A 26,047-nucleotide genomic window follows, 5' to 3' on the forward strand; every position below is an offset into this window, starting at 1 on the left:
CATGGATATGGCACTGGTCTTGTTGCATCACTATCAGCACCATACAATGCATGTTTATGGCACTGGTCTTGTTGCATCACTATCAGCACCATACAATGCATGTTAAAGGCACTGGTCTTGTTGCATCACTATCAGCACCATTCAATGCATGTTTATGGCACTGGTCTTGTTGCATCACTATCAGCACCATACAATGCATGTTTACGGCACTGGTCTTGTTGCATCACTATCAGCACCATACAATGCATGTTTGTGGCACTGGTCTTGTTGCATCACTATCAGCACCATACAATGCATGTTTATGGCATTGGTGTTGTTCTATCACTATCAGCACCATACAATGCATGGATATGGCACTGGTCTTGTTGCATCACTATTAGCACCATACAATGCATGTTTGTGGCACTGGTCTTGTTGCATCACTATCAGCACCATATAATGCATGTTTATGGCACTGGTCTTGTTGCATAACTATCAGCACCATACAATGCATGATTACGGCACTGGTCTTGTTGCATCACTATCAGCACCATACAATGCATGTTTGTGGCACTGGTCTTGTTGCATCACTATCAGCACCATACAATGCATGTTTGTGGCATTGGTCTTGATGCATCACTATCACCATCATACAATGCATGTTTATGGCACTGGTCTTATTGCATCACTATCAGCACCATACAATGCATGTTTACGGCACTGGTCTTGTTGCATCACTATCAGCACCATACAATGCATGTTTGTGGCACTGGTCTTGTTGCATCACTATCAGCACCATACAATGCATGTTTATGGCACTGGTGTTGTTCTATCACTATCAGCACCATACAATGCATGGATATGGCACTGGTCTTGTTGTATCACTATCAGCACCATACAATGCATGTTTGTGGCACTGGTCTTGTTGCATCACTATCAGCACCATACAATGCATGTTTATGGCACTGGTCTTGTTGCATCACTATCAGCACCATACAATGCATGTTTACGGCACTGGTCTTGTTGCATCACTATCAGCACCATACAATGCATGTTTATGGCACTGGTCTTGATGCATCACTATCAGCACCATACAATGCATGTTTATGGCACTGGTCTTGTTGTATCACTATCAGCACCATACAATGCATGTTTATGGCACTGGTCTTGTTGCATCACTATCAGCACCATACAATGCATGTTTATGGCACTGGTCTTGTTGTATCACTATCAGCACCATACAATGCATGTTTACGGCACTGGTCTTGTTGCATCACTATCAGCACCATACAATGCATGTTTGTGGCACTGGTCTTGTTGCATCACTATCAGCACCAAACAATGCATGTTTATGGCACTGGTGTTGTTCTATCACTATCAGCACCATACAATGCATGGATATGGCACTGGTATTGTTGTATCACTATCAGCACCATACAATGCATGTTTGTGGCACTGGTCTTGTTGCATCACTATCAGCACCATACAATGCATGTTTATGGCACTGGTCTTGTTGCATCACTATCAGCACCATACAATGCATGTTTACGGCACTGGTCTTGTTGCATCACTATCAACACCATACAATGCATGTTTACGGCACTGGTCTTGATGCATCACTATCAGCACCATACAATGCATGTTTATGGCACTGGTCTTGTTGTATCACTATCAGCACCATACAATGCATGTTTATGGCACTGGTCTTGTTGCATCACTATCAGCACCATACAATGCATGTTTATGGCACTGGTCTTGTTGCATCACTATCAGCACCATACAATGCATGTTTATGGCACTGGTCTTGTTGCATCACTATCAGCACCATACAATGCATGTTTATGGCACTGGTCTTGATGCATCACTATCACCACCATACAATGCATGTTTGTGGCACTGGTCTTGTTGCATCACTATCGGCACCATACAATGCATGTTTACGGCACTGGTCTTGTTGCATCACTATCAGCACCATACAATGCATGTTTATGGCACTGGTCTTGATGCATCACTATCAGCACCATACAATGCATGTTTATGGCACTGGTCTTGTTGCATCACTATCAGCACCATACAATGCATGTTTATGGCACTGGTCTTGTTGCATCACTATCAGCACCATACAATGCATGTTTATGGCACTGGTCTTGTTGCATCACTATCAGCACCATATAATGCATGTTTATGGCACTGGTCTTGTTGCATCACTATCAGCACCATACAATGCATGTTTACGGCACTGGTCTTGTTGCATCACTATCAGCACCATACAATGCATGTTTACGGCACTGGTCTTGTTGCATTACTATCAGCACCATACAATGCATGTTTATGGCACTGGTCTTGTTGCATCACTATCAGCACCATACAATGCATGTTTATGGCACTGGTCTTGATGCATCACTATCAGCACCATACAATGCATGTTTGTGGCACTGGTCTTGTTGCATCACTATCAGCACCATATAATGCATGTTTATGGCACTGGTCTTGTTGCATCACTATCAGCACCATACAATGCATGTTTATGGCACTGGTTTTGTTGTATCACTATCAGCACCATACAATGCATGTTTATGGCACTGGTGTTGTTCTATTAGCACCATACAATGCATGTTTATGGCACTGGTTTTGTTGTATCACTATCAGCACCATACAATGCATGTTTATGGCACTGGTTTTGTTGTATCACTATCAGCACCATACAATGCATGTTTATGGCACTGGTGTTGTTCTATCAGCACCACACACTGCAGATTGAAAAATCAATGCAATGGTTTTGTATCAGCACAATGTTTATGTATGTTTACTTATATGGCACTGGTTCTGTTCATTTGTGCAACATTTTTTTTTACACTGAAAGTAAATGAGGAACATACAATTATTTACATATTTTATATAAATAACAAAAGTTAGTAAAAATCTTGACTGTCCGTAAAAGTTATTGTTGAATCCACCCTCCCCAAATAAAAGAATCCCTTTAGTATAAAAAGAAAATACATTGAAATGCATGTTTCTGTGTTAAACATATGGAGGTACATCAAATTGAATCATTAATTAATACGAAATAAATTGCCCAACGTCTTGCCTTATTGGCCACAATAGTTCTGATGATTGATTTGCATGAGTATAGTCAATAAACATCCGGATTCTGCAAACGCCTCATGTAGTCATTCCGATATTCTGAAAAAGTTCTCATGTTTGACCCTGCTATGAAGTTGTCATGGTATGTCTCTGGACTTGAATCAACATCGGTATTTTCTAAACGTCTCATATAGTCATCTCGATATTGTGAATGAGTTCTCATGTTTGATCCTGCTATCGAATTCTTGTGAAATGATTTACGGCTTGTATCAAAATCAGGATTCTGTAAACGTCTCGTGTAGTCATTTCTATATTGCGAAAGCGTTCTCATAGTTGACCCTGCTATGAAGTTATCGTGGTATGATTTAGGGCTGACATCAACGTCAGGATTCTGCAAATTTCTCATATAGTCATCTCGATATTGTGAAAGAGTTTTCATGTTTGACCCCGCTATCGAGTTCTTATGAATTGATTTGGGACTTCCATCAAAATCAGGATCCTGTACATGATTCATGTAGTCATCTCGATATTGTGAATTAGTTCTCATGTTTAACCCTGCTATGGAGTTCCTATGGAATGATTTAGGACTTGCGTCAACGTCAGGATTCTGTGAATATTTCACGTAATCATCTTGATATTGTGAAAGAGTTCTCATATTTAATCCTGCTTTGGAGTTCTTATGGTATGAAATACGACTTCCATTAACGCCAGGATTTTGTAAATTCCTCATGTAGTCATCTCCATAATGTGTATGAGGTTTCACACTCAACCTTGCGATGGGATTCTCGTGGTGCTTGTTGCGATAAGGATAATCCCCAACAATGTTCGGGTCATCCCTATATGATGGATGACTTGCGTCAGGATCGTCGTAATAAGGTTCAACTTCATTCCCTGGTTTTTGCAAATCCATGTCTTTCAATTTTGACTTGAACATGTCAAGTTTCTCTTTGTTCTTTTCTTTCTGTTTATCAACAAAATAGAAAATTGTTACCAGAAAAACTAAAAAGATGCATAAAAGAGGAAGTCCTATGGCACCGCAAATTGTAGGATTATCTTTAAAATATTGATACAAAACTTCAAACATACTTGGAGGTGGATCAACATGAACTTGATAAGTTATCAGGTCAAATTCTACAGTTTTAATAGGATCGAACACTACACAAGTCCAATTTCCCGCCATTTCTTTATTTGCATTGTAAAAATGTGCGCTTGATTTGTTAAATATGGATGTGGAATATTCAGTGACATTATGGTTATGAATCCATGTTCTATTCGTGTGTTTAACCATGTGATAAAGCGATTGTGATGGACAGTGTACACTGAAGTCCAGTGACTCCTTCACTCTAACCTGTATACCAGGATCTGTTACTAAGGTATACAAAGTCACAGTTTTAAATTCGTCCGGTTCATACTCCACCTGACAGACATAAGTACCCTGATCTTCAGGTTCAAGCCGCTCTATGCGTAATATACCAAACTGAAAAAACATTCTACCGGCTATTATTTTCATTGCTCCATTGTTGTGTAACCACTTAGCTTTAGATTTTTTATAAAATTTATTGATTTGCCTACTTATTTCATTCTCGCATGTAATTTCCATAGTGCCACCAACAGTTCTATTATAGCGAACATGGGTAGCATTTTTCAGTTCTGCTTTAATCAGTTTTCTTAGTTTCTTTGGTAGTGGTATATCAGCATGAATCTTCGATAGTTTGTCTTTAATTTTGAATCTCTTTGTTCTGTTTCTTGCAGTGTGATTCATAGTTTCAGAGGGACCTTTAAGTTGATTGTATTGTTGTAATTCAACAATTTGCTGCATACCGGAGTTGCATGATCTAAATCTATTCTCTGAAATTATAAGAATCATACCTTATGGTCATGTATAAGTTGTAAATTACTTACAGGTGTCATTGTCACTTTTTAAGTGAAACTTAAAACAGAACAAATAAATTACCTTCAAAACCCTGGTCTGACTTTGACCTCATAATGTTCAGATTCCTTGCACAACCTGCTTTTCTTACGGTGCCTTTTTTTAATTTTTTTGATAATATGATCAAATGTCAGTATTCCACTTTATAGAGCAATCCCTTTCAAACCCTATAATGCCTCATCAACCCTTAACAAATTACAAAATCCATAAACAGCTCTATCCGGCTAAAGCAAACCTTAGCAAATCAAATTATTTCTCACATTTGCATTCATTTAGATTTGAACATAGTATACAAGTATACTATTCCAAGATATAATCTTTATACTAAACTAAGCCTAAACTATAATTGCATGTTCATATGACAAAGCAAAATGATCTATAGTAGCCAAATATCAGTTCTCCTTTTGATTTAAAAAAAAATGTGTCATCAGGTACGTTATTATCTGTTAGAAATTTGTCGAGGTGTCGTTAAGTTTTTTTAAAGTTTTTTTTACAATTGGATCGAGGGTATCCAAAATAAGTTTTCTCGATCATCGACCATTGGAATCATACGTGATTGATTAAAAAGTTTACAGATCAAATCGTCTCCTTAATTTATAAACATTTTACTGAATTTTATTCACTCTCAAATATATTGATGGTGTGCATAGTTTAAAGTGTTTGTTTAATAAAGGAAACTAGTATATACCGTTGTTCAATAGTTATATTTATCGATCAGACTGAAACAAATCTTTTAGTATAATTTACCAACGTTCAAAACCGTCTAAAACACCTTGAAGTACACATGTACACTCAAGAATAAACTATTTGCATTTATATATGTACTGGCTGCAAGTAAATATGAATTTAAAATGAATTAATTGCCGTTACCTATTCTGACGTACTTCATTACCAAATTCGGGCTACAAACCAAAACTGAGGGACAAACATAAAACATCAAACACAAGAGGAAAACAACGAAACAACAGAAACACTTTTAATGTGGAGCAGGATCTGCTTACCCTTCCGGAGCACCTGAGATCACCACTAGTTTTTGGTGGGGTTCGTGTTGTTTATTCTTTAGTTTTCTATGTTGTGTCATGTGTACTATTGTTTTTCTGTTTGTCTTTTTAATTTTTGGCCATGGCGTTGTCAGTTTGTTTTAGATTTACGAGTTTGACTGTCCCTTTGGTATCTTTCGTCCCTCTTTTAAAAGTGCAACAACAACAAAAAAACAAAAACACACAGAAACGAGCTATAAAAAACATTCTCCCAATTTCATCTATTTGCACCATTGTTCAAAGGGTGATTGTTTATTATGTTTCTGTACCAAACAAAAACTTGGAAAGAAAAAATCATCTGGAATCCCTCTTCCCCTTCAAATGTAGTCAAATATATGAGCTTCATGTTTCACACGTCTTTAAGTCTACACAATCTATTGTAATTCACTCATCAATCAAGAATTACGAGGGAGAAAATTGGATGTACCTTTTTATTTGATTTATTTTAATATCTGAAAACAAAATTATAATATAACGTCAACCTGGCCTTGTGAATCTAGACATACGCTTCTAAATAGGAATTAAAGTTATATCTCAGTTTCAACATTTATTAGCTGATCTATCGTTATGGGTCATGTTGTTTTCATTTTGAGTATATCTTTGGTAAACTTTTCATATTTCAATCTTTTACAACAAATTCCCAGCCAATTAGAACCAAACGAAGATGGAATCTTCAAATTTGAAAGTATAAAATGTACTTTATAAAGTATGACACTTTAGTATGGTTCTTATTTTTGAAAATACACGAAAAAGTATTCACATTTTTACAGATTCTTCTTCCAAACTTGATAATAAAATATTGAAGTACCAGTATCTTTTTTGAGCTTCTGTCACAAGCTGGAAATCCCATATGGATGTCATAAAGGAACGAAGACTACATAGCACCCAATTTAAAAACATAGAAAAGGCTAAGAAATCATCTGGAAGGGGAACGCCATGAATAAACTCACTGGAAAAAAAAACAAGCCATCTTAATTGTTCCAGCCAATTATACATGACCCGCACTGATCTGTGTCCATATTTGTTAACTGTTAAAAAATGAATTATGAACCAACGGAGATGTAAAGTAAACGCCAACTAGACAGCAAACCTATAAATTACAATCAGAAGTCACCAAAACGGTTTTCTAGAATTGTCAAAAGTCTTTACAATAAGTCAGGCTCTAAAACTAGAACTAAAGCGGACAGCCACTAATGAGCTTTTATACTTGGAGCAAGCACAGCATAATTTCTTCAATCATTAATCAGATTCCATGGTTTTGGTGTATATCTCAACGCAGAGCAATGTTTTTGATTATGTTGGTCTTCTCAGTTACGACCTTGAGCTTGATTACTGAACTGAATAAACATTGTGTGGCAACTTGCGTATTGAAAAATCTGCACACCTATGACTTTACTTGAAGCACGCACCAGTTAAAAGAATTTCTTTTCCGGAGCGGCTCGTCTACCGGAATATATTTCTGCTGATTCGAGAAAATCTAATTCGGAATCTTCGCTTTCTCCATTCCACATTTCTTCGATGCAGATTGCATTGTTACCATCGTGGAAGGGTATACAATCCCCAAACTCTTCGTCCATATAATAATTGTCAAAGTTCTGTTCACCGAAATTCATCTCTTTTTCATCCTCTTCGTAAACAGAAATGCTATCTCCATATCTACGAAAGGCTGTCCCATTTCCAATATTTTCGTCCACGTAATTATGGTTGAAGTTCTGTTCATCAAAATTCATCTCTTCGTCTTCCTCTTCGAAAAAATCTCTTTTATTCCCATACATTTCTTCCGCATTGTCATTCCCATCCTTTTCGTCAGTTGATCCTGTTTCACTAGAGGTTTCATCTTGCTCTTCATCTGTGTCAGGCTTTTCGGGTTGCTTAGGCTCATGAACAAAATAAATGTACATGGCCACCAAAAACAGTAGAGCGCTTAGAGACTGAGTTGCTATTAATATTGGATGAGTCATTACAAACTTATGTACTTCGCTTTCATGTAGGGGAAGAGCTGTAACACTTACGTCGTACCGAATAAGATCCCACTGTCTGTCAGTAGCCGGATCTGTCACCTGACATACCCAAGATCCTTCATGTTTGAGAGCAGAGGCATTGTGAAATCTTTCAAATGCTCTACTCTTTGCTGGAATATTTGTATACCCATTTACCATTTTTCCGTTCAACGACCAAGTGCGGAAAGATTTTTCAAATAGTCGACCAATTGGGGAACTTGGGCAATGGAGTTTTAAAGTTTTTGTCTCCATAATCTGAACTGGTATACCAACCTTCTCAGATACTACTGTTGCAAAATAAATTGTCTTTCTCCGTTTAGGTGCATAATGTACTCGACAGGCGTATAGTCCTTGGTCACTGGCATTAAAATTTGTTATTTCGAACATGAGTCCTTCAAGTTTCATTCGTTTCTTATCAATTTCAAGATCAACATTATTGAAAATCCATTGATGTTTTGAATTTGGAAATGTCTTGTTCATCGCCTCCAGTTCAGGAGTGTCACAAGACAACGTTATCTTTTCTCCGATCGCTAAGATAAACTTGTCTTCAAGCTTCTTTAAATTCTGATTAATCATAATTGCAGTTTTTATTGGAACGCCTTTTTGTTGTTGTAGTTTCTTTCGTATCCCTCTCTTAATTCTTTGTCTGATTGGTATTCTCCTTGGAGATCTTAGTTCAACGGTCGTCTTACTATGGCAAGTTCTATATCTTCTCTCTATATTATAAAGTAAAATTGGTCATCAGATCTTAAATGGGGTTCGAAGGTATGGTCCTACATATCTGTATCCTTTACATTTAGGTATTTTTCCCCAATTCGTTATATTAATGCTAATTTTTGTCTATTCTTTATATTAAAGCATCCTATTATTCGCTATTCTCCAGTTTTGCCCTTTTTCTGTTTTCAAGTTCTGTCACAGGTAAAAAAAAAAAAAAAACACACAACATGGTTCTCTATTCTGTAAGTCCCATCCACATTATTTCAAATGCCAGTTGATGATATAACATTTAGTTTCGATTGCTCATTTTATGATTGCTTCGCCATGACCGAAGCATAATTTTGGTTTGTGTGTCAAAAGCTTGCAAGATTTATTTGTAATTCTTTGTTTTTAAACATATTGAACGAATTAAGCATTCGAAGGTCAATTTGTAATTGGAAAATTTGTTTTTTTGGATCAGTTTCTATATCGTTGACGAAGACGGAAATTCTTTCAAAAATGCACGATATTGTTATTTTTAGAAGGGGGGTTTTGTCTCTCACTTTACACTACTAATGAATTGACTGTGGTTCTTCTACAGCTGTCAGTTAAAACGTTGGCCAGAAAACCGTTTAATTTGATTACACCAACTGCAATCGTGGCAATTTTTTTTAAAGCAGTTGTAATATTTTGAGAGAAAAACACACACATACACACACACATCAAGGTGAATTAAAGTTGACAGAAATTCAGTATTTTTTGGCGATTAAGTGTCCATCTTCAGATGTGGTATGATAGCCAATGAAACACACAAAAAAAGTCATTTAATCAAGTCACAGTAAGAACGACAAACAATTTTGCTTACAATTTTACATCGTCACACAGTTTTTTTTAAAACTATTTGATAACATGTTATCGTCTTTTCATGTAAAAGTTTAAAATTAAAAAAAAACAAAAACAAAAAAACCAAGAAAATTCAATTACTGTCTTCTTTTTTATCTACAGATCGGTTAACAACTGAATATAGCATCCAATGAAACGTACATTTATGTGTAGACATAGCTGTAAACCTTGATATCACAGTTTTAACATAACAGAATTTTCATTTTTTTACAGTAAGGAATCGCCCCTAAAAGAAATCGTCTCTAAAATAGAGGCAAACCATATCAAGGAAATATTCAAACTCATAAGTCGAAACCCAACTGACAATAACACTAACTCCACCAGAACTCGGGTACGATCTTCATAGTAGCAAACGTGTGGAATTGCTCTACATTTGCAATTTCGGCGTCTTTGTAGCTTACTATGTGGTATGTGCTTTGCTCATTGTTGAAGTCTTATGGTGAAATTTAGTTATCAATTTCTGTGTCATTTGGTATCTTATGAGGAGTTGTCTCATTGGCAATCAAACAACATTTTTATTTATATATATATATCTATTCAGGATAATAAAGGGGGCCGCACTAGGGGTTAAAACGGGGTCCTGTCACCAAGCACCAATGGACGAAATCCGTGACGACTCATTTTCAACGTTTATAAAATATTCTGAATCTCTAAATCAAACATATCCTGTCAGTTAAACGTCGTATTTTTATTTCTAATAAAATATAAAAAAGAAGATAATAATAAAAGTTTGTTATGTACTTTCGAAAAAAGATATTTAAATGAGTTTAAACTAGACCTTTACCATCGTTTCAACTTTAAACCCTCACAACTAATCCTAGACGCAATTGACCACACACGTGACAGGTGCGTTCTACTCCAATCTTAATTTACTAGGATTGCCAGTCAGTTGTCAGGCAAAGGTCGGCGGTTCTACGGCTCCTGGCACTCTGGTTTCTTTTGCAAAAAAAAAATTGATCGCCAAAAATTAGCAAGTCAATAAAAAACGTAATGGATCTCCGATTTCATTTTCAAACCGTTTATTTACCGGAGAATTGTGCCTTCTTTAATTGTTTTGTGTCCATGTATTTTCGAATAAGGATTCGGTTAGGTTATGGTTTGTGTTTTAAATAAGGGTTAAGTCTTATACATAATTTTATATATTAAGTTTGTATAAAAAAAATATAACGTGAATAGATGCTAGGTTTTAGCTAGTTTAGTATATCTATACAATATAAGTTGGGACACCTAAACTAAAAGAACACACTTAATCAAATAAATACGACATTTTAAAGTTAAGCACGGTTTGATAGAAACGTATTCTTAGCTAAAGTCTTCTATCCCTTTTAGTAATACCGAGTCGCTAAACGCACAGGTCTACGCAAATTAACTATGCGTTCATTTCAGTAAAATACTTATCACTGTAGATTAAGATATATGACAATGAGAAATAAATGCTAAATCGGATGACTTAATTTCCTTCACTTTAATATCTTGTATTGAGCAAGTTATTAATTTACAAACTCACCTAAGATATTAAAATCATTTGTTCTTACATCCATTCTTGACCAGCTGGACCACGTGTCAGTGCAGGATTTTGATGTATAGCAGTTTTGGCTACAAATTGAGGAATCCTTTGTTAAAACTATCATGTCTTTAAACATCGACTTGTATCCATCACAAATGTACATTTTTCCATGTAGACAATTAGATTCTACATCGGATATAAGCTGGAGTATCAAAAATATCACAAAAACCAGCCTAGACGTCGCCATTGCAGACATTGCATTTGATTACATTTGCGTCACAATAGTAAAACAAGACAAGTTCCCGCCATAATCCTCCAAAAGTACATTTACTGAATAAGCATGGCCAAAACAGATATCAGTGGGCGGATTATTTGATGCAAATTTTGAATGAGATAGATAGCCAATCAAAACAAAGGTTAAAACTGAAGGAATTTATAAAATCTTGAAACATAGTAACAAGTTTTAGATGTGTACTACCTTTGCTACATGTTATACATGCATGTATGTCGTGTTTATGACCTCCAGTGGCGGATCCAGAAAGTGGGGGCCCACTGACTGCCTAAGAGGGGGCCCGCTCCAGACACGTTTCAGTGATCCCTATATAATCAACCAAATTTTCCCCCAACTTAAGGGGGCCGGGACCCCTGCCCCCCCCCCCCCCCCCTAAATCCGCCTCTGACCTCGTGTACTGATTTCGATGTTGTGTGGCATTTTAATTGTTGGTTCAACTTACTTGGATTTGAAATAATCTAATTTAAGCGCCTGCATTTTTAAAGATTTGCAAATAACATGAACGACTTGCAACTGATACAAAATTTGTATTTTATCTTCATTTCTGACATTTCTGTGTTCGGCTTTAAATTTAATGGCATTTTTTTATCTTTAAAAACATTTGTTAGACCTTTTGCTCAAATTCCACGGCTTATTTCTTTATAACAGTCATCAGTATTTCATTACCCAATTCTTTTATGCTGTTATCACAGTCAGGCTTTATTCTTTTGCATCTCGATGATTACTCTCCTCTTTTTCCCCCTTTTTTCTATTTAATAATTATTATATTTTTTGGCTGTCATTCTCTTCTTTGTAAACCTCCGACAAATACTATTAATTTTATTATCTGGGAACAGTTTATTTAACATATTTCCTGATCGTATAAGGAATTATATGTCTGTCGTTAGCATAGAAAATCACTGATTAACCGTTTTAACTTCAAGTGAACAACCACCTATTTTTAAACTAAAACTTTTGTTTAATTTATTCTTACATTAAAGTGCCAATCAGCAAATAAATGTTATAGCTTGTTTATACAATTTCGTAGTCTTTATTTACATATTTTTGTAGTCCAACTTACACTTATTGAAAACAAAAGTACAAGCCCAAAGCTTCAATTTCGTATTACCGTAAAATTTGTCCTGTTCGCGACGGACTTGGATTCTTAATGTTAGATTTTTTTTGACACCGGAAGTAACTTTTGAAGGTTACAAAACAGGGCCAACACCATGCTTTCTCGAATGTTTTATGGAACTCAAGTGCAATGTTTACGTAATGAACTGTTTCATGCTCACAAAAGAGCACTTTCACTTACGGCAACATGTCGTGCACAACCTCCAACAAAGCCTGGTCAGAAAAAAACATATCTAAGAGACAAACCGCACATGAACGTCGGCACTATCGGGCACGTGGATCATGGTAAAACTACACTGACAGCGGCTATAACAAAAATATTATCATCTGAAAAGAAAGCAGAATTTAAAAAATATGAAGAAATCGACCATTCACCAGAGGAGAAAAGAAGAGGGATCACCATAAACGCAGCTTGTGTAGAATATCAGACGGACAAACGTCATTATGGTCATGTTGATTGTCCTGGTCATGCAGACTTCATTAAAAATATGATAACAGGTATAATCTGTGGGAATATCTTATATTTGTCAGCTGATAATATTTTACCAAATTCCAGGGACAGTTCTAACCATTTCTCATTACGTAACATGTTGTACAACGCATTATGTAACACGTTGATCAAACTTGTATATATATGAGACAATATCTGAAAAAGTCAATTTTCCATGTCCCCAACTTCACCAGCAATTATTTTTTTATTCAACCATCTTTTTTGAAAATTTCAAGTTTAAGTATAAACTAAATTATATAATGCACCAACCCCTGACAATTAAACACTCATTCTTATATTTCTTCCAATAAAATATTGTAATTTAAATGTTCAACCCCCCCCTAAAATCATGTTGTCCCCTGTGTTTTTTGGAAAACTAAATCATTCAAATAATATCCAAATAAACAGGCGTCTGATTCTCACATATATGATAAATTATATAATAGACTTGCCCTTAATTTGTCTTTTTATATTATAACTATAGCATGTAATAAAATTTTGCAAATTTTAAGACAAACAAAATTTGTCCCCAGACTGATTTCCCTCCTGTTACCACTGAGTTTTTTTTACCTGTGGAAACGTTTACAAGACCAATAGTTATTTTCCCATTATGCATTGTGAAGAGCATCATTTCCTGAATACCAAATGTACACCTAATCGCTATTTATTCCATTCCGGAAAAGTTCTAAAATTACACAACTTTTTCATCCAGTAGAAGCTATCTGGGACCCTGTTTAAACAATTCACCATGCATGATACTTTTTAATGAGACCTGTTTAAACTACCGTAAGTACTTCAAACGAAATATTTTTTTACTTCATTTTTAATTTCGAAAAAAGTGGATCATACTATATCAAAGTTTCTTGATGATCACTTTCTAAAGTTTTTCCTCCCTCAGCTCACTGCTGATTACCTCCATTTTCGGCCCGCGTGACCCAAACAGGAAGTTGTATAAATGACTGTTTTTCCAGGAATGGACTAAATAGCGATAAGGTGTATGCATTAGTACTAAAAAATAGTTGAAAAGGCGGCCAGGTTTGAACATTCAAGCCCATCCAAGGTAAGAATTTATAGAAAAATACTTATTGGTGTTCCATCCTGTTATAGCCTTTTCTTCCACTTTCTGAGAATATTTTTAAGTGTGCACCACAATATTTAGTGTGTTTTTATATCATCTTTTTAAAAGTTATAGGACACAGGAAATTCACTTACATTTAATGTGATAAAAAGGACAAAAACTATCGCGTAATTCCTTTCTGTTACGTTCTGTCATGTTACCTGATAAAAAGTAACAGCATAACCATCATTAGTAACAGGAAGGATATTCAAGACATTTTCACTGAAGAATCAAAGAGTTAATCTACTATATGTCAACCATTTCATTTAATATAAGTTATCACCACCATATCAAATAAATTTCAAAATAATATACAGTATATTGAATAACAAAATAGGTTTTTTGCTTTTGATAACAGCAGAGAACATTGTGCAATTTAAGTATAGTAGATAGTAACAGAAAGGAATTTATTTTAGAATTTTTCATTACCTAGGCAAATTTTTCATCTTGCAAATACAGTTTCAAAGACTAAATGACATTGTTTGCTGTTATCTTCTTATTGTGACCAATCTAAAATGATGTATTTTTCTTAAGCTTTAAAATAAAGCAGAAAAATCCTTTCTGTTACCAACTCTGTCCTGTTACCGTTGTCCTGTTACTCAAGATTCTTTCATATTACCGACATACCGAACTATATTTAAGTATATTTCTAAACCTTTTGTATTGCAAATGTTAAAATCAATAATTGGCATTTGATAAACTATTGCAGGATATACTAGTAAACCACAAATAATGTCTTAAACTTATTCCTTATTCCCATTAGAAACTTTTTAAAATTGATTCCCTTTGGTAACAGGAAAGAACTGGATTTTTTTGTACCATTTTTAAAATTGCCATTGTTTCCTTATTAAACAATTGTTTGAATTACAGACAACAGTTCCTAGATCCCAAATGTGTGTTCTTCGATTTGTGCTATTGACATACCGGGTTTAAAGATTTTTTTGGTTTTTTCTTATTGCCAAAAAATCGACTTTTTCAGATATTGTCTCATATACGTAACACAAAGCAATCTAAGAATACAGTACACACAGAGTGGATGTAATCTCATACTCCCTACACTGTGCAAAAACTTGGTGTCACACCAGGAAACTCCAGCAACTTTCTCCAAAATTTGGGAGGAAATTGGGAGAAACTTAGAGTAATTCCTCCCTAAAACTCCTTAATTGTTTATTACCTTGGTGTGGTTTCTCCCAACACCATGATTTTTATTGCTATGTTTACCTTTGAAGTGTGCTAGTAGTTGATGACTACAATAAACATTTCTTGTGTTTCCTGTCATTAAATGACAGTCACAAAAATGATGAAAAGTGTGAAATTTGTTAAATTTAATCAGAGATATATTATAATCTAATTTTATTAAAGAATCCTGCACAACTTATTTAAAAATATTTATTAAAAATATATTCAGCATTTGTTCTGACATTGTTGGTTTTTCATACCTAAGGAACATAATTAAAACAAACAAAAAACATCTGTAAGTGGAGTATAATTAATAGAAAATAAAGACATATATTTTAATTGAATTTATAGAAATTTTTTTAATAAATTTTTTTAATAAATAAAAATTAAATCAGTATATAAAATATAATATGTATGAAATTTATCTACATAATTTTATTTTATTCATTTTTTTTGTATCATTACTTTTTAAAAAAAAATTCCAATCTAAAAATACTTTTTGTATATAATTTTCAAAATCATTTCATTAACTTTTTTTTTATAGCTTTCAGTAATAAAACAAAATAGGAAATGGTTGAAATAGGAAGAAGTGAGAGAATAGTTGACATGTAATTATATGTCACTGTCAGACAATGTAGTCATGCTTTGTTGATTTTTATTACTTTTTCCTGCAATCAACAGGTCATAAAACCCTCCCAGATGGGAGTAATTACTTGGTGTTTTTTGGGAGGGAAAATCTGTGTTTCACAGTGTGACACTGTGTTACACCAGAATCAGTGTTGGGAGTATGAGATTACATCCTCTCTGTGTGTACTGTAGATGTAACAGTACATTTGCTTCTGAACATATTGGCACCCTGCATGTTCCCTCCCTCAGTATGTACAAAGCCCAGGGTTTTCATAAAAACGCATGAAAATTGAGCTGGACATATCATATTTTATTTAAACCTGTGAGTCCATAAGAGGTATCCTTGTATCCAGCCAGTCTTAAACACATACTTTTGTTGTATGGTGTCAATAGTTCAAGAAGTGCGGCTCAATTTTCCTGTTTGCTGAATCACTGTGTATCATCGCCACCGGAAATTGGGTACTAACGAAGCGGAGAGAAATAGAAAAAAAAAGTAAACAAGTTAGAATTCATTCAATTTAAAGCATGTCCACTCATTTGATGAGGGTGCCGCTTAAGAAATGATTTTCTGATATATAATTCTTTAAATTATTAGGCCGATAAGTACAAAATTAATACAAGATTTTGTGTAATACTCCAAAACTTTCCACTTAGTACCAGAAAATTTCGAGGTCGATCGTCCTCTGTCGCCCCATTCTCAAGATATTGAACTGTTTTTCATTATTTTTCCAGACACGTTTTTCGATTATTATAGTGTGGCATCATATTTACTGAAATTTGTTGTCAAAAAGGTGTATTTTAAAGAATATAAACAAAACCATTGTTTGTTTGTTGTACGGCGAATTGCAGGACGTTGTACGGCGAATTGCAAAATAACAACTTTTGCCTGTACGGCGTCTTGCAATATATTATAATTTTAAGAGGAAATTAATCACTGTTTAGATAATATCAAGTGATGATATTTTGTTGATATCAAAATTTACAGGCTTACAAATATACAAAATGTCTTACTTATCAAATATTATTAAATATGTGCCGTTAATTCAGTTCAGAAGGCCTTGTTGCGTACCGCTTTTAAATTTTGTACAAAAAGGTTTTTTCAACCATATTATCCTGAATACATTTATATATCGTTATACTACTAACGACTGTTGTCTTATTTGTTGTTAGGTTGAAATTGTGTTAATTCAATAAAATAAACCGTCCATTCATCTGTTTTTGGTGCTAGCTTTTTTTTAGATAAAAACAGTGGAGATGTGGCATGATAGCAAATAAGATAACTATCCATCAGATAAAATAAAGTGTATGCAAGCAATTATATGCTATCGTACGGCCTTCAACAACGAAAATTCGTACCTTATACAAGTTATAGTCGGCTATAAAAAGCACCGACAGAAAAATGTGGAAGGACTCGAACAAGAAAACTAACGGCTTAACTCATATACAGTGTAATAAAACAATTTAGGAAAACAACAAATAAGATAGAGATGAAGAAACGACATGGGCTTACATAGGCTATGCCTGTTGCCCAATCCAATTCAATTTATTTGAATAAAATATTGTTTAAACTTAACAACCACCGAACCACAGGATCGAAAAAATCGGACAGACAAAATTAAGAAAATACTTTGTTTTCATCGAATGTATGGAGAAACAAATCGTGAATTGCATTTCGAATTAATTTTCTTGTCAGTTTCTTTTTGAAAATATATAATTTGCATACATCTTAAATGTTGTCAAGCAAATGGTTTTTCTATCTAAAGCATTTTATCCAATGCATAATTAGATGGAGGGAGGGAGTCCGTTTACATGTTAACAACACCTCGATTTTGGCAAAAAACAGTTAACAACAAATTTTAAATGCTGATAAGAGTTAACAGCAACTTTGATTTACCCTTTTTCCAAACGAACCCAAAAGCAATGAAAAAGGGAAGTGCATATTTTCACTGATGTATTCAAAAGTTTGAAAACCACTGTACAAAGTCGCAGAAATGCCAAGCTCCATAAGTAGTCATTTATAAAGCTGACTAATTTTCAGAAGACACAAGCAAGTACCCTATTTTTAGCTCACCTGGCCCAAAGGGCCAAGTGAGCTTTTCTCATCACTTGGCGTACATCGTCCATTGTCGTCCGTAGTCGTTAACTTTTACAAAAATCTTCTCTGAAACTACTGGGCCAAATTAAACCAAACTTGGCCACAATGATCATTGGGGTATCTAGTTTAAAAAATGTGTGGCGTGACCGCCAAACCAACCAAGATGGTCGCCATGGCTAAAAATAGAACATAGGGGTAAAATGCAGTTTTTGGCTTATAACTCAAAAACCAAAGCATTTTGAGCAAATCTGACATGTGGTAACATTGTTTATCAGGTCAAGATCTATCTGCCCTGAAATTTTTAGATGAATCAGACAACCCATTGTTGGGTTGCTGCCCCTGAATTGGTAATTTTAGGGAAATTTTTCTGTTTTTGGTTATTATCTTGAATATTATTATAGATAGAGATAAACTGTAAACAGCAATAATGTTCAGCAAAGTAAGATTTACAAATAAGTCAACATGACCAAAATGGTCAGTTGACCCCTTGAGCAGTTATTGCCCTTTAAAGTCAATTTTTAACCATTTTTCGTAAATTTTATATATCTTTTACAAAAATCTTCTCTATTGAAACTGCTGGGCCAAATTAATCCAAACTTGGCCACAATCATCTTTGGGGTATCCAGTTTAAAAAATGTGTGGCGTGTCCTGCCAAACCAACCAAGATGGCCGCATGGCTAAAAATAGAACATAGGGGTAAAACACAGTTTTTGGCTTATTACTCAAAAAACAAAGCATTTAGAGCAAATCTGACATGGTTAAATTGTTTGTCAGGTCAAGATCTATCTGCCCTGAAATTTTCAGATGAATCAGAGATTCCGTTGTTTGGTTGCTGCCCCTGAATTGGTAATTTTAAGGAAATTTTTCTGTTTTTGGTTATTATCTTGAATATTATTATAGATAGAGATAAACTGTAAACAGCAATAATGTTCAGCAAAGTAAGATTTACAAACAAGCCAACATGACCAAACTGGTCAGTTGACCCCTTTAGGAGTAATTGCCCTATAAATTTAATTTTTAACAATTAGTAAAATTTTCATCTTTTACAAAAATCTTCTCCTCAGAAACTGCTGGGCCAAATTAATTCCAACTTGGCCACAATCATCTCTGGTGTATCTTGTAAAAAAAAAGTGTGGTGTGACCCGCCAAACCAACCAAGATGGCCGCCATGGCTAAAAGTAGAACATAGGGGTGAAATGCAGCTTTTGGCTTATAACTCACAAACCAAAGCATTTAGAGCAAATCTGACATGGGTTAAATTGTTTATCAGGTCAAGATCTATCTGCCCTGAAATTTTCAGATGAATCAGAGAACCTGTTGTTGGGTTGCTGCCCCTGAATTGGTAATTTTAAGGAAATTTTTCTGTTTTTGGTTATTATCTTGAATATTATTATAGATAGAGATAAACTGTAAACAGCAATAATGTTCAGCAAAGTAAGCTTTACAAATAAGTCAACATGACCAAAATGGTCAATTGACCCCCTAAGGAGTTATTGTCCTTTATAGTCAATTTTAAACAATTTTCATAAAATTTGTCAATTTTTACTACCGATAACTTTTTCCACAGAAACTACTGGGCCAAGTTCATTATAGATAGGGATAATTGTAAGCAGCAAGAATGTTCAGTAAAGTAAGATGTACAAACACATCACCATCACCAAAACACAATTTTGTCATGAATCCATCTGCTTCCTTTGTTTAATATTCACATAGACCAAGGTGAGCGACACAGGCTCTTTAGAGCCTCTAGTTTCATTGACACATGGACAGACAATTGAACGGATGGAAAAGAAGACAGAGTGATTGACTCCAAGAAAAAGGACTTTGTCATGAATAATTGAAAATGCTTCAAACAGCAAAAGGGAGGCTTCTTCTGGTTATGTATATTAATGAGTAAATGTTTTATGTCAATCAGTCGTAGAAAACTTGGGTTATCGTCATGACGTAGGAAAGTGTAACAAACAGATAGAATGATTGAATACTATAGGGTGCGAACATGTTTTTTTTTATGGCGAGGGCTCTTATAAATTATTTTTACATCTCAGTCAGGGTATTCATACGACTCATTACTTACATGATTTTATTAAAAGAAATTACGAAGGTTTACTGATATTTATTTTAAATTATCAAAACCAGTGTATAAATCAGAAAGTACCATGTAAGGTGTCACAAATTGAAGCGCTCTTTCATCTCCAAGTCCCAATTAAGAACTCCGAGCTGTCTGATATAAAAAAAAAAAAAAAGCCTTGGTCCATCTTTACATTTCTGAAGTCTTAGACTTGCAAATTTGACATCAATTTGAGAATTAGCGCGCATTTATTTTACAGGTAAGCTCAGGTAAAAATATAAATAAGAATTAAATTTAATCATAATTTACTATATTTTCGTTTATTTTAAAAATAAATATGACTATCAATTATTAATTTTGAAAATATTGTTTAATTCAGATTATTATAAATAATGATTGTTCATATTGAATAAAGTGATCATGCCAAACCCCATTTTAGCTTAAGGCATTCATGTAACTTCATTGCGAATACTTCAGAGTGAATAACTTTTCAACTAATAGTGATCGCTTTTAAAATTAGTAAATAATTTAAGTTAGTTTGTAAAGTTACACCAAAACAAAAATGGAGTTTCGCTTTTCTTAAACAAATCGAGGGAAAACATCATTAATATACGATGTATTGATAAAACACTGAAGACTAGGGATATATCTTGGAGATGTACTGTTAAGGATTGCAAAGGCAGAATAAAAACTGACGAACATTCAACAGCCATTTTTAATGGTAACTGTGAACATAAACACGAGTCCGATGCTATAAATGCGATAGGCCGATTATCCGCGTAGTGGTAAAGAAAAAAGCAACAGAAGACATAACTGCCATACCCGTTGCTCGAAATCCCACTTCCACCTCCTCGTTTGGTGAGCAGGGGACTTAAACTAACGGAAGGGGTTCTTATACTTGTAAATAATTGAACGAATCAATAAATAAATAAGTGTTATTGTCTGTATTTTACCTGAGTTTACAATGTACCTGTCAAAAAAATGCGCGCAAATGTAATCAAAAGCTGCGCGCAATCGTAAAATAGTAAGCCTTATTTATTAAGAAGAAAGGGAAAGAGTGTGTTTAATTTTTTTTCCCCTATCTGTGAATTAACACCCACCCTAGTGCATAATTTTATCGTTGTGTTGGGTTGATTCTTCTATTTGGTCGGGCTTCTGTTTCTTACATTTTCCTCATTTCCATTCTCAATTTTATTAAGGACTTACTATACTCAAAGATTTTTTAAAGACACGTACAGTTACATATATGCTGCATATGTCACTCCTTTACGGAAGCAACGTAAAGAAAGAGATGGACAGCAAATTTTGATGTGATTCTTGTAAATAACAGTAAATATCAGTTAACAGAGAAAATAATGTCAAAAACAGTGAACACTTTAAGTATTAAGTAACAGCTAACAGGAATCGCAATTTCAAATAAACAGATAACAACATTGCAAATTTTAACAAAACAGATTACAGACATTGGGTCGAAATCAGTTAACAGTTTTTAAAATTAATCAGTCAATAAAAGTTTTAAACAAATTAAAACTGTAAAAAGGACAAAAACAGTTTAACATAAAAGGGTACCCCTCCCCAATCTCGGTGCATTACGTTTGCGCGCATTACCATTACGCCCCCCAATCTTAGATATTTGAACTTAATACTTTATTTTCTTTGAAAAGACGGTAAAGAACTATTCTAAAATTAGCAAGTTGCCATACAGTTGAAAACAAGTTGCCATACAGTAAATTTGTCAACACGAGCAAGTTGCCGTACCCTAGACCTTATTTTTTATGGTCTATATTCTTTAAAATACATCTTTTTGACAACAAATTTCAGTAAATATGATGCCACACTATATAATCTAAAAACGTGTCTGGAAAAATATTGAAAAACAGTTCAATATCTTGAGAATGGGGCGACAGAGGACGATCGACCTCGAAATTTTCCGGTACTAAGTGGAAAGTTTTGGAGTATTACACAAAATCTTGTATTAATTTTGTACTTATCGGACTTATAATTTAAAGAATTATATATCAGAAAATCATTTCTTAAGCGGCACCCTCATCAAAGGAGTGGAAATGCTTTAAATTGAACGAATTCTTAACTTGTTTACTTTTTTTTCTATTTCTCTCCGCTTCGTAATTAGTACCCAATTTCCAGTGGCGATGATACACAGTGTGAATACTGTTGCTATAACCTGATCAACTGGAAAATATTTCAGAATATAAACAAAACCAAAATTTGCATACTTAATTCTTGTTGTTTGTTAACCCTTTCACTTGATACAAATGTAGCTGCCCAGATAGAAGCTACTCTGAGAAGATGGCTTCCCTGGCTACTATTACTCAAGTGGGAGATCTTCATTATAAATGTCAATAAAAACTTGTCTAGTTTATTAATTTGTATCTTTATTTCTTCATGTTCATTCACTAACACCATGTTCACAGTTTTGTTCATGTGTTGATAATTTTTTCTTCTTAAAATTTTCAAATTTTGACCCCATCTAGGTGAAATTTTCAAAATTCTGCTCTTTCACCCAAAATTGAAATTTTTTAACCCCAAACTGCAAAAAATGTGAAAAATTCAATGAGGTTATATAAAAAAGAAGATGTGGTATGATTGCCAATGAGACAACTATCCACAAAAGACCAAAAATGACACAAACATTAACAACTATGGGTCACCGTACGGCCTTCAACAATGAGCAAAGCCCATACTGCATAGTGTACATATTCATAACATTGAATGATGTCCATTCCATTCACAAACCATAATATATATTAACATACAAATGTATGATAATCACTGAAAATCAGGTTCCTGGCTTAGGACAGGTGTAAACAAATGCAGTTGGTTTAAATGATCAATCGGTGCCAACCTTCACCCTAATCTGAAACAATAGTGTAACATCACAACATAAAAAGACACACTTTAAAATATCACATCACTTTCACTGTTCCAAAGTTCCTTTACATATGTATATCATATTATACATTTTACCAGCTACAATGTAAGGCATCATCTATAAGATTGTGAATATGTCCAATAACACCTTCCCCATTTGTGTATTTGAGTGTATAAAGGTATATCCAGAAAAGTGCATCAGACACACCTAATTTACAAAGTGCTACATGTACTTTAATGGTGTTATGTCAAGAAACTCAGTATTGGGCATTTGGTATCCATGTATCAGAACCATAATATCATAACATAATGAAAAAATTACAATCATACCAATTTCACATGAAATGTAATTACAGTTCAGGGGTATGATCTAGCCATTTTAAAAAGGGGGGTCCAGTTATGTCCTCATTCAAATGCATTGATCAGTCAAAAAAAGGGGGGGGTTCCAACCCCCTATAACCTCCCCCCTCCTGGATCCACCAATGCAGTTACTGTTAAATTTTGTGTCACAGTTTGTCATGGTCTTTTTCAAATTGTCTTAACGATTGAATACCAGGATAGACAAATAACCTTATTAAAATATTTGCTTTCATTTAAGGTGCTGCACAGATGGATGGCTGCATATTAGTAGTAGCTGCCACAGATGGAACCATGCCACAGACGCGTGAGCATTTGTTATTAGCCAAACAGATAGGTATCAAGAGAATAGTGGTATTTGTAAACAAAGTAGATGCTGCCGATAAGGAAATGTTGGAATTAGTTGAAATGGAAGTGCGAGAACTTTTGTCTGAGTTTGGATTTGATGGGGACAATGCTCCAGTTATTTTTGGGTCCGCATTAAATGCTCTGAATGGAGAAAATCCTGAACTAGGGGAAAACAGGGTTAAAGAACTTTTAGATGCTGTTGACACTTACATTGAAGAACCAGTAAGAGATTTGGACAAACCATTTTATTTACCTATTGAAAGTGTATATTCAATTCCAGGACGAGGGACTGTGGCAGGAGGAAAACTTGAGCGAGGAAGAATAAAAAAGAATACTGAATGTGAAATTGTTGGTTATGACAAGAGAATAAAGTCAATCATCACAGGTGTTGAAATGTTTCGACAGATTTTGGATGAGGCCCAAGCTGGGGATCAAATAGGCTGTCTTCTCCGAGGAACAAAAAAAGACGAACTTCGAAGAGGTATGATTATTGCCAAACCTGGAGAAATTAAACTGGTGAACAAAATCGAGGCCCAAATTTACTTATTGGGTAAAGATGAGGGTGGTAGACAAAAGCCCTTGACAGATTATTTCCAAGGTCATATTTTCTGCAGAACATGGAATTGTTCAGGATTTTTAGAAGCTCCAGGCAGAGAGATGGTGATGCCAGGAGAAGATACCAAAGTAACGTTCACACTGCTGAAGAAGATGGCCCTAGAGCTTGGAGAGAGGTTTACAATCCGTGACGGAAAACAGACAATAGGCTATGGTGTTGTAACAAACATTTTGGATGCTGTTGACATTGAGGCTTTTGAAGAAGGTTTAAAAAAGCTAAAGAAGGCCAAAAAGAAGGAACGTGAAGTAGCGAGCATGTGAATAGATCATTTAAAATGTAGTTGAAATGTTGTATGTTTTTTTTTTACCAAATGTTAGAAACGAAAATGTATGATTAAGAGTCTACAAATGCATGAATTTATAATATTCTAAAAACAAATATTTTTTATACCTGAAATAACATTTAAGTATAAAAAAAAAGATTTAAAGATGGAAGAGGTTTTGAACAGTACTGTCAGAAGAAGTGAACAAAACAATTAGATATGACAGTTATGTTGATACCAATATTGAATAACAAATTTATGTATGTTTATTTTGTGTGAATGTATACCATTGAAGTTCATTGAAAAATTAGTTATTTTCATTCTATTTATCATTGAAGCTCATTGAAAAAATGTGTTCAGTTTTCATTCAATTCATTATTTTTAGCACACCTGGCCCAAAGGGCCATGTGAGCTTTTCCCATCACTTGGCTTCCGGCGTCGTCGTAACTAAAAAAACCAAAGCATTTAGAGCTAATCTGACATGGAGTATAATTGTTCATCAGGTCTATCTGCTCTGAAATTTTCAGACGAATCGGACAACCCTTTGTTGGGTTGCTGCCCTTGAATTGGTAATTTTAAGGAAATTTTGCTGTTTTTGGTTATTATCTTGAATATTATTATAGATAGAGATAAACTGTAAACAGTAATAATGTTCAGCAAAGTAAGATTTACAAATAAGCCATCATGACCGAAATGGTCAGTTGACCCCTTTAGGAGTTATTGCCCTTGATAGTCAATTTTTAACAATTTTTCGTAAATCTTAGTTATCTTTTACAAAAATCTTCTCCTCTGAAACTACAGGGCCAAATTAATCCAAACTTGGCAACAATCATCTTTAGGGTATCAATTTAAAAAAATGTGTGGCGTGACCCGGTCAACCAACAAAGATGGCCGCCGCGGCTAAAAAGATACATGGGGGTAAAATGCAGTTTTTGGCTTATAACTCAAAAACCAAAGCATTTAAAGCTAATCTGACATGGGGGTTTAATTGTTTATCAGGTCAAGATCTATCTGCCCTGAAATTTTCAGAAGAATTGAACAACCCTTTGTTGGGTTGCTGCCCCTTAATTGGTAATTTTAAGGAAATTTTGCTGTTTTTGGTTATTATCTTGAATATTATTATAGATAGAGATAAACTGTAAACAGCAATAATGTTCAGCAAAGTAGGCTTTACAAATAAGTCAACATGACCGAAATGGTCAGTTGACCCCTTTAGGAGTTATTGCCCTTTATAGTAAATTTTTAACCATTTTTTTCGTAAATATTAGTTATCTTTTACAAAAATCTTCTCTTCTGAAACTACTGGGCCAAATTAATCCAAACTTGGCAACAATCATCTTTGGGGTATTAAGTTTTAAAAATGTGTCTGGTGACCCGGCCATCAAATCAAAATGGCAAAAAATAGAACATAGAGGTAAAATGCAGTTTTTGGCTTTAACTCAAAAACCAATGCAT

The 26,047-nt window shown here is 34.5% G+C and overlaps 2 protein-coding genes across 3 annotated transcripts; one reads left to right on the forward strand and one right to left on the reverse strand.

Annotated features, from left to right (window-relative positions):
- Nucleotides 1–2,914: 2,914 nt before the first annotated feature.
- On the reverse strand, nucleotides 2,915–11,403 carry LOC134727878 (uncharacterized). Of its 2 annotated transcripts, none has more exons than XM_063592276.1 (2): nucleotides 11,140–11,403; nucleotides 2,915–4,911 (listed from the first exon to the last, which is right to left on the reverse strand). In XM_063592276.1, the coding sequence occupies exons 1-2, from the start codon at nucleotides 11,393–11,395 to the stop codon at nucleotides 3,113–3,115; spliced, it is 2,055 nt and encodes a 684-aa protein (XP_063448346.1). In that variant the 5' UTR covers nucleotides 11,396–11,403; the 3' UTR covers nucleotides 2,915–3,112. The 2 variants fall into 2 exon arrangements, with proteins under 2 accessions (XP_063448346.1, XP_063448352.1); XM_063592282.1 differs by lacking the exon at nucleotides 2,915–4,911 and adding an exon at nucleotides 6,521–8,749.
- Nucleotides 11,404–12,592: 1,189 nt separating this feature from the next.
- Nucleotides 12,593–24,902, forward strand: LOC134727893 (elongation factor Tu-like). Its single transcript, XM_063592293.1, has 2 exons — nucleotides 12,593–13,042; nucleotides 23,608–24,902. Exons 1-2 carry the CDS (start codon nucleotides 12,640–12,642, stop codon nucleotides 24,588–24,590), a joined length of 1,386 nt encoding a protein of 461 aa, XP_063448363.1. The 5' UTR covers nucleotides 12,593–12,639; the 3' UTR covers nucleotides 24,591–24,902.
- Nucleotides 24,903–26,047: the final 1,145 nt, after the last annotated feature.

The sequence above is a fragment of the Mytilus trossulus genome, chromosome 1, assembly GCF_036588685.1.
Source record: "Mytilus trossulus isolate FHL-02 chromosome 1, PNRI_Mtr1.1.1.hap1, whole genome shotgun sequence".
NCBI classification, from domain to species: Eukaryota; Metazoa; Mollusca; class Bivalvia; order Mytilida; family Mytilidae; genus Mytilus; species Mytilus trossulus.

Bases quoted from the DNA above. Each gene is read 5' to 3' on its own strand.
- LOC134727893 (XM_063592293.1), top strand. From the start codon at position 12,640: ATGCTTTCTCGAATGTTTTATGGAACTCAAGTGCAATGTTTACGTAAT. The intron at 13,043-23,607 runs GTATAATCTGTG...CTTTCATTTAAG, and splicing joins CATTAAAAATATGATAACAG to GTGCTGCACAGATGGATGGC.
- LOC134727878 (XM_063592276.1), bottom strand. From the start codon at position 11,395: ATGTCTGCAATGGCGACGTCTAGGCTGGTTTTTGTGATATTTTTGATA. The intron at 4,912-11,139 runs GTGAGTTTGTAA...TTATAATTTCAG, and splicing joins AAATGATTTTAATATCTTAG to AGAATAGATTTAGATCATGC.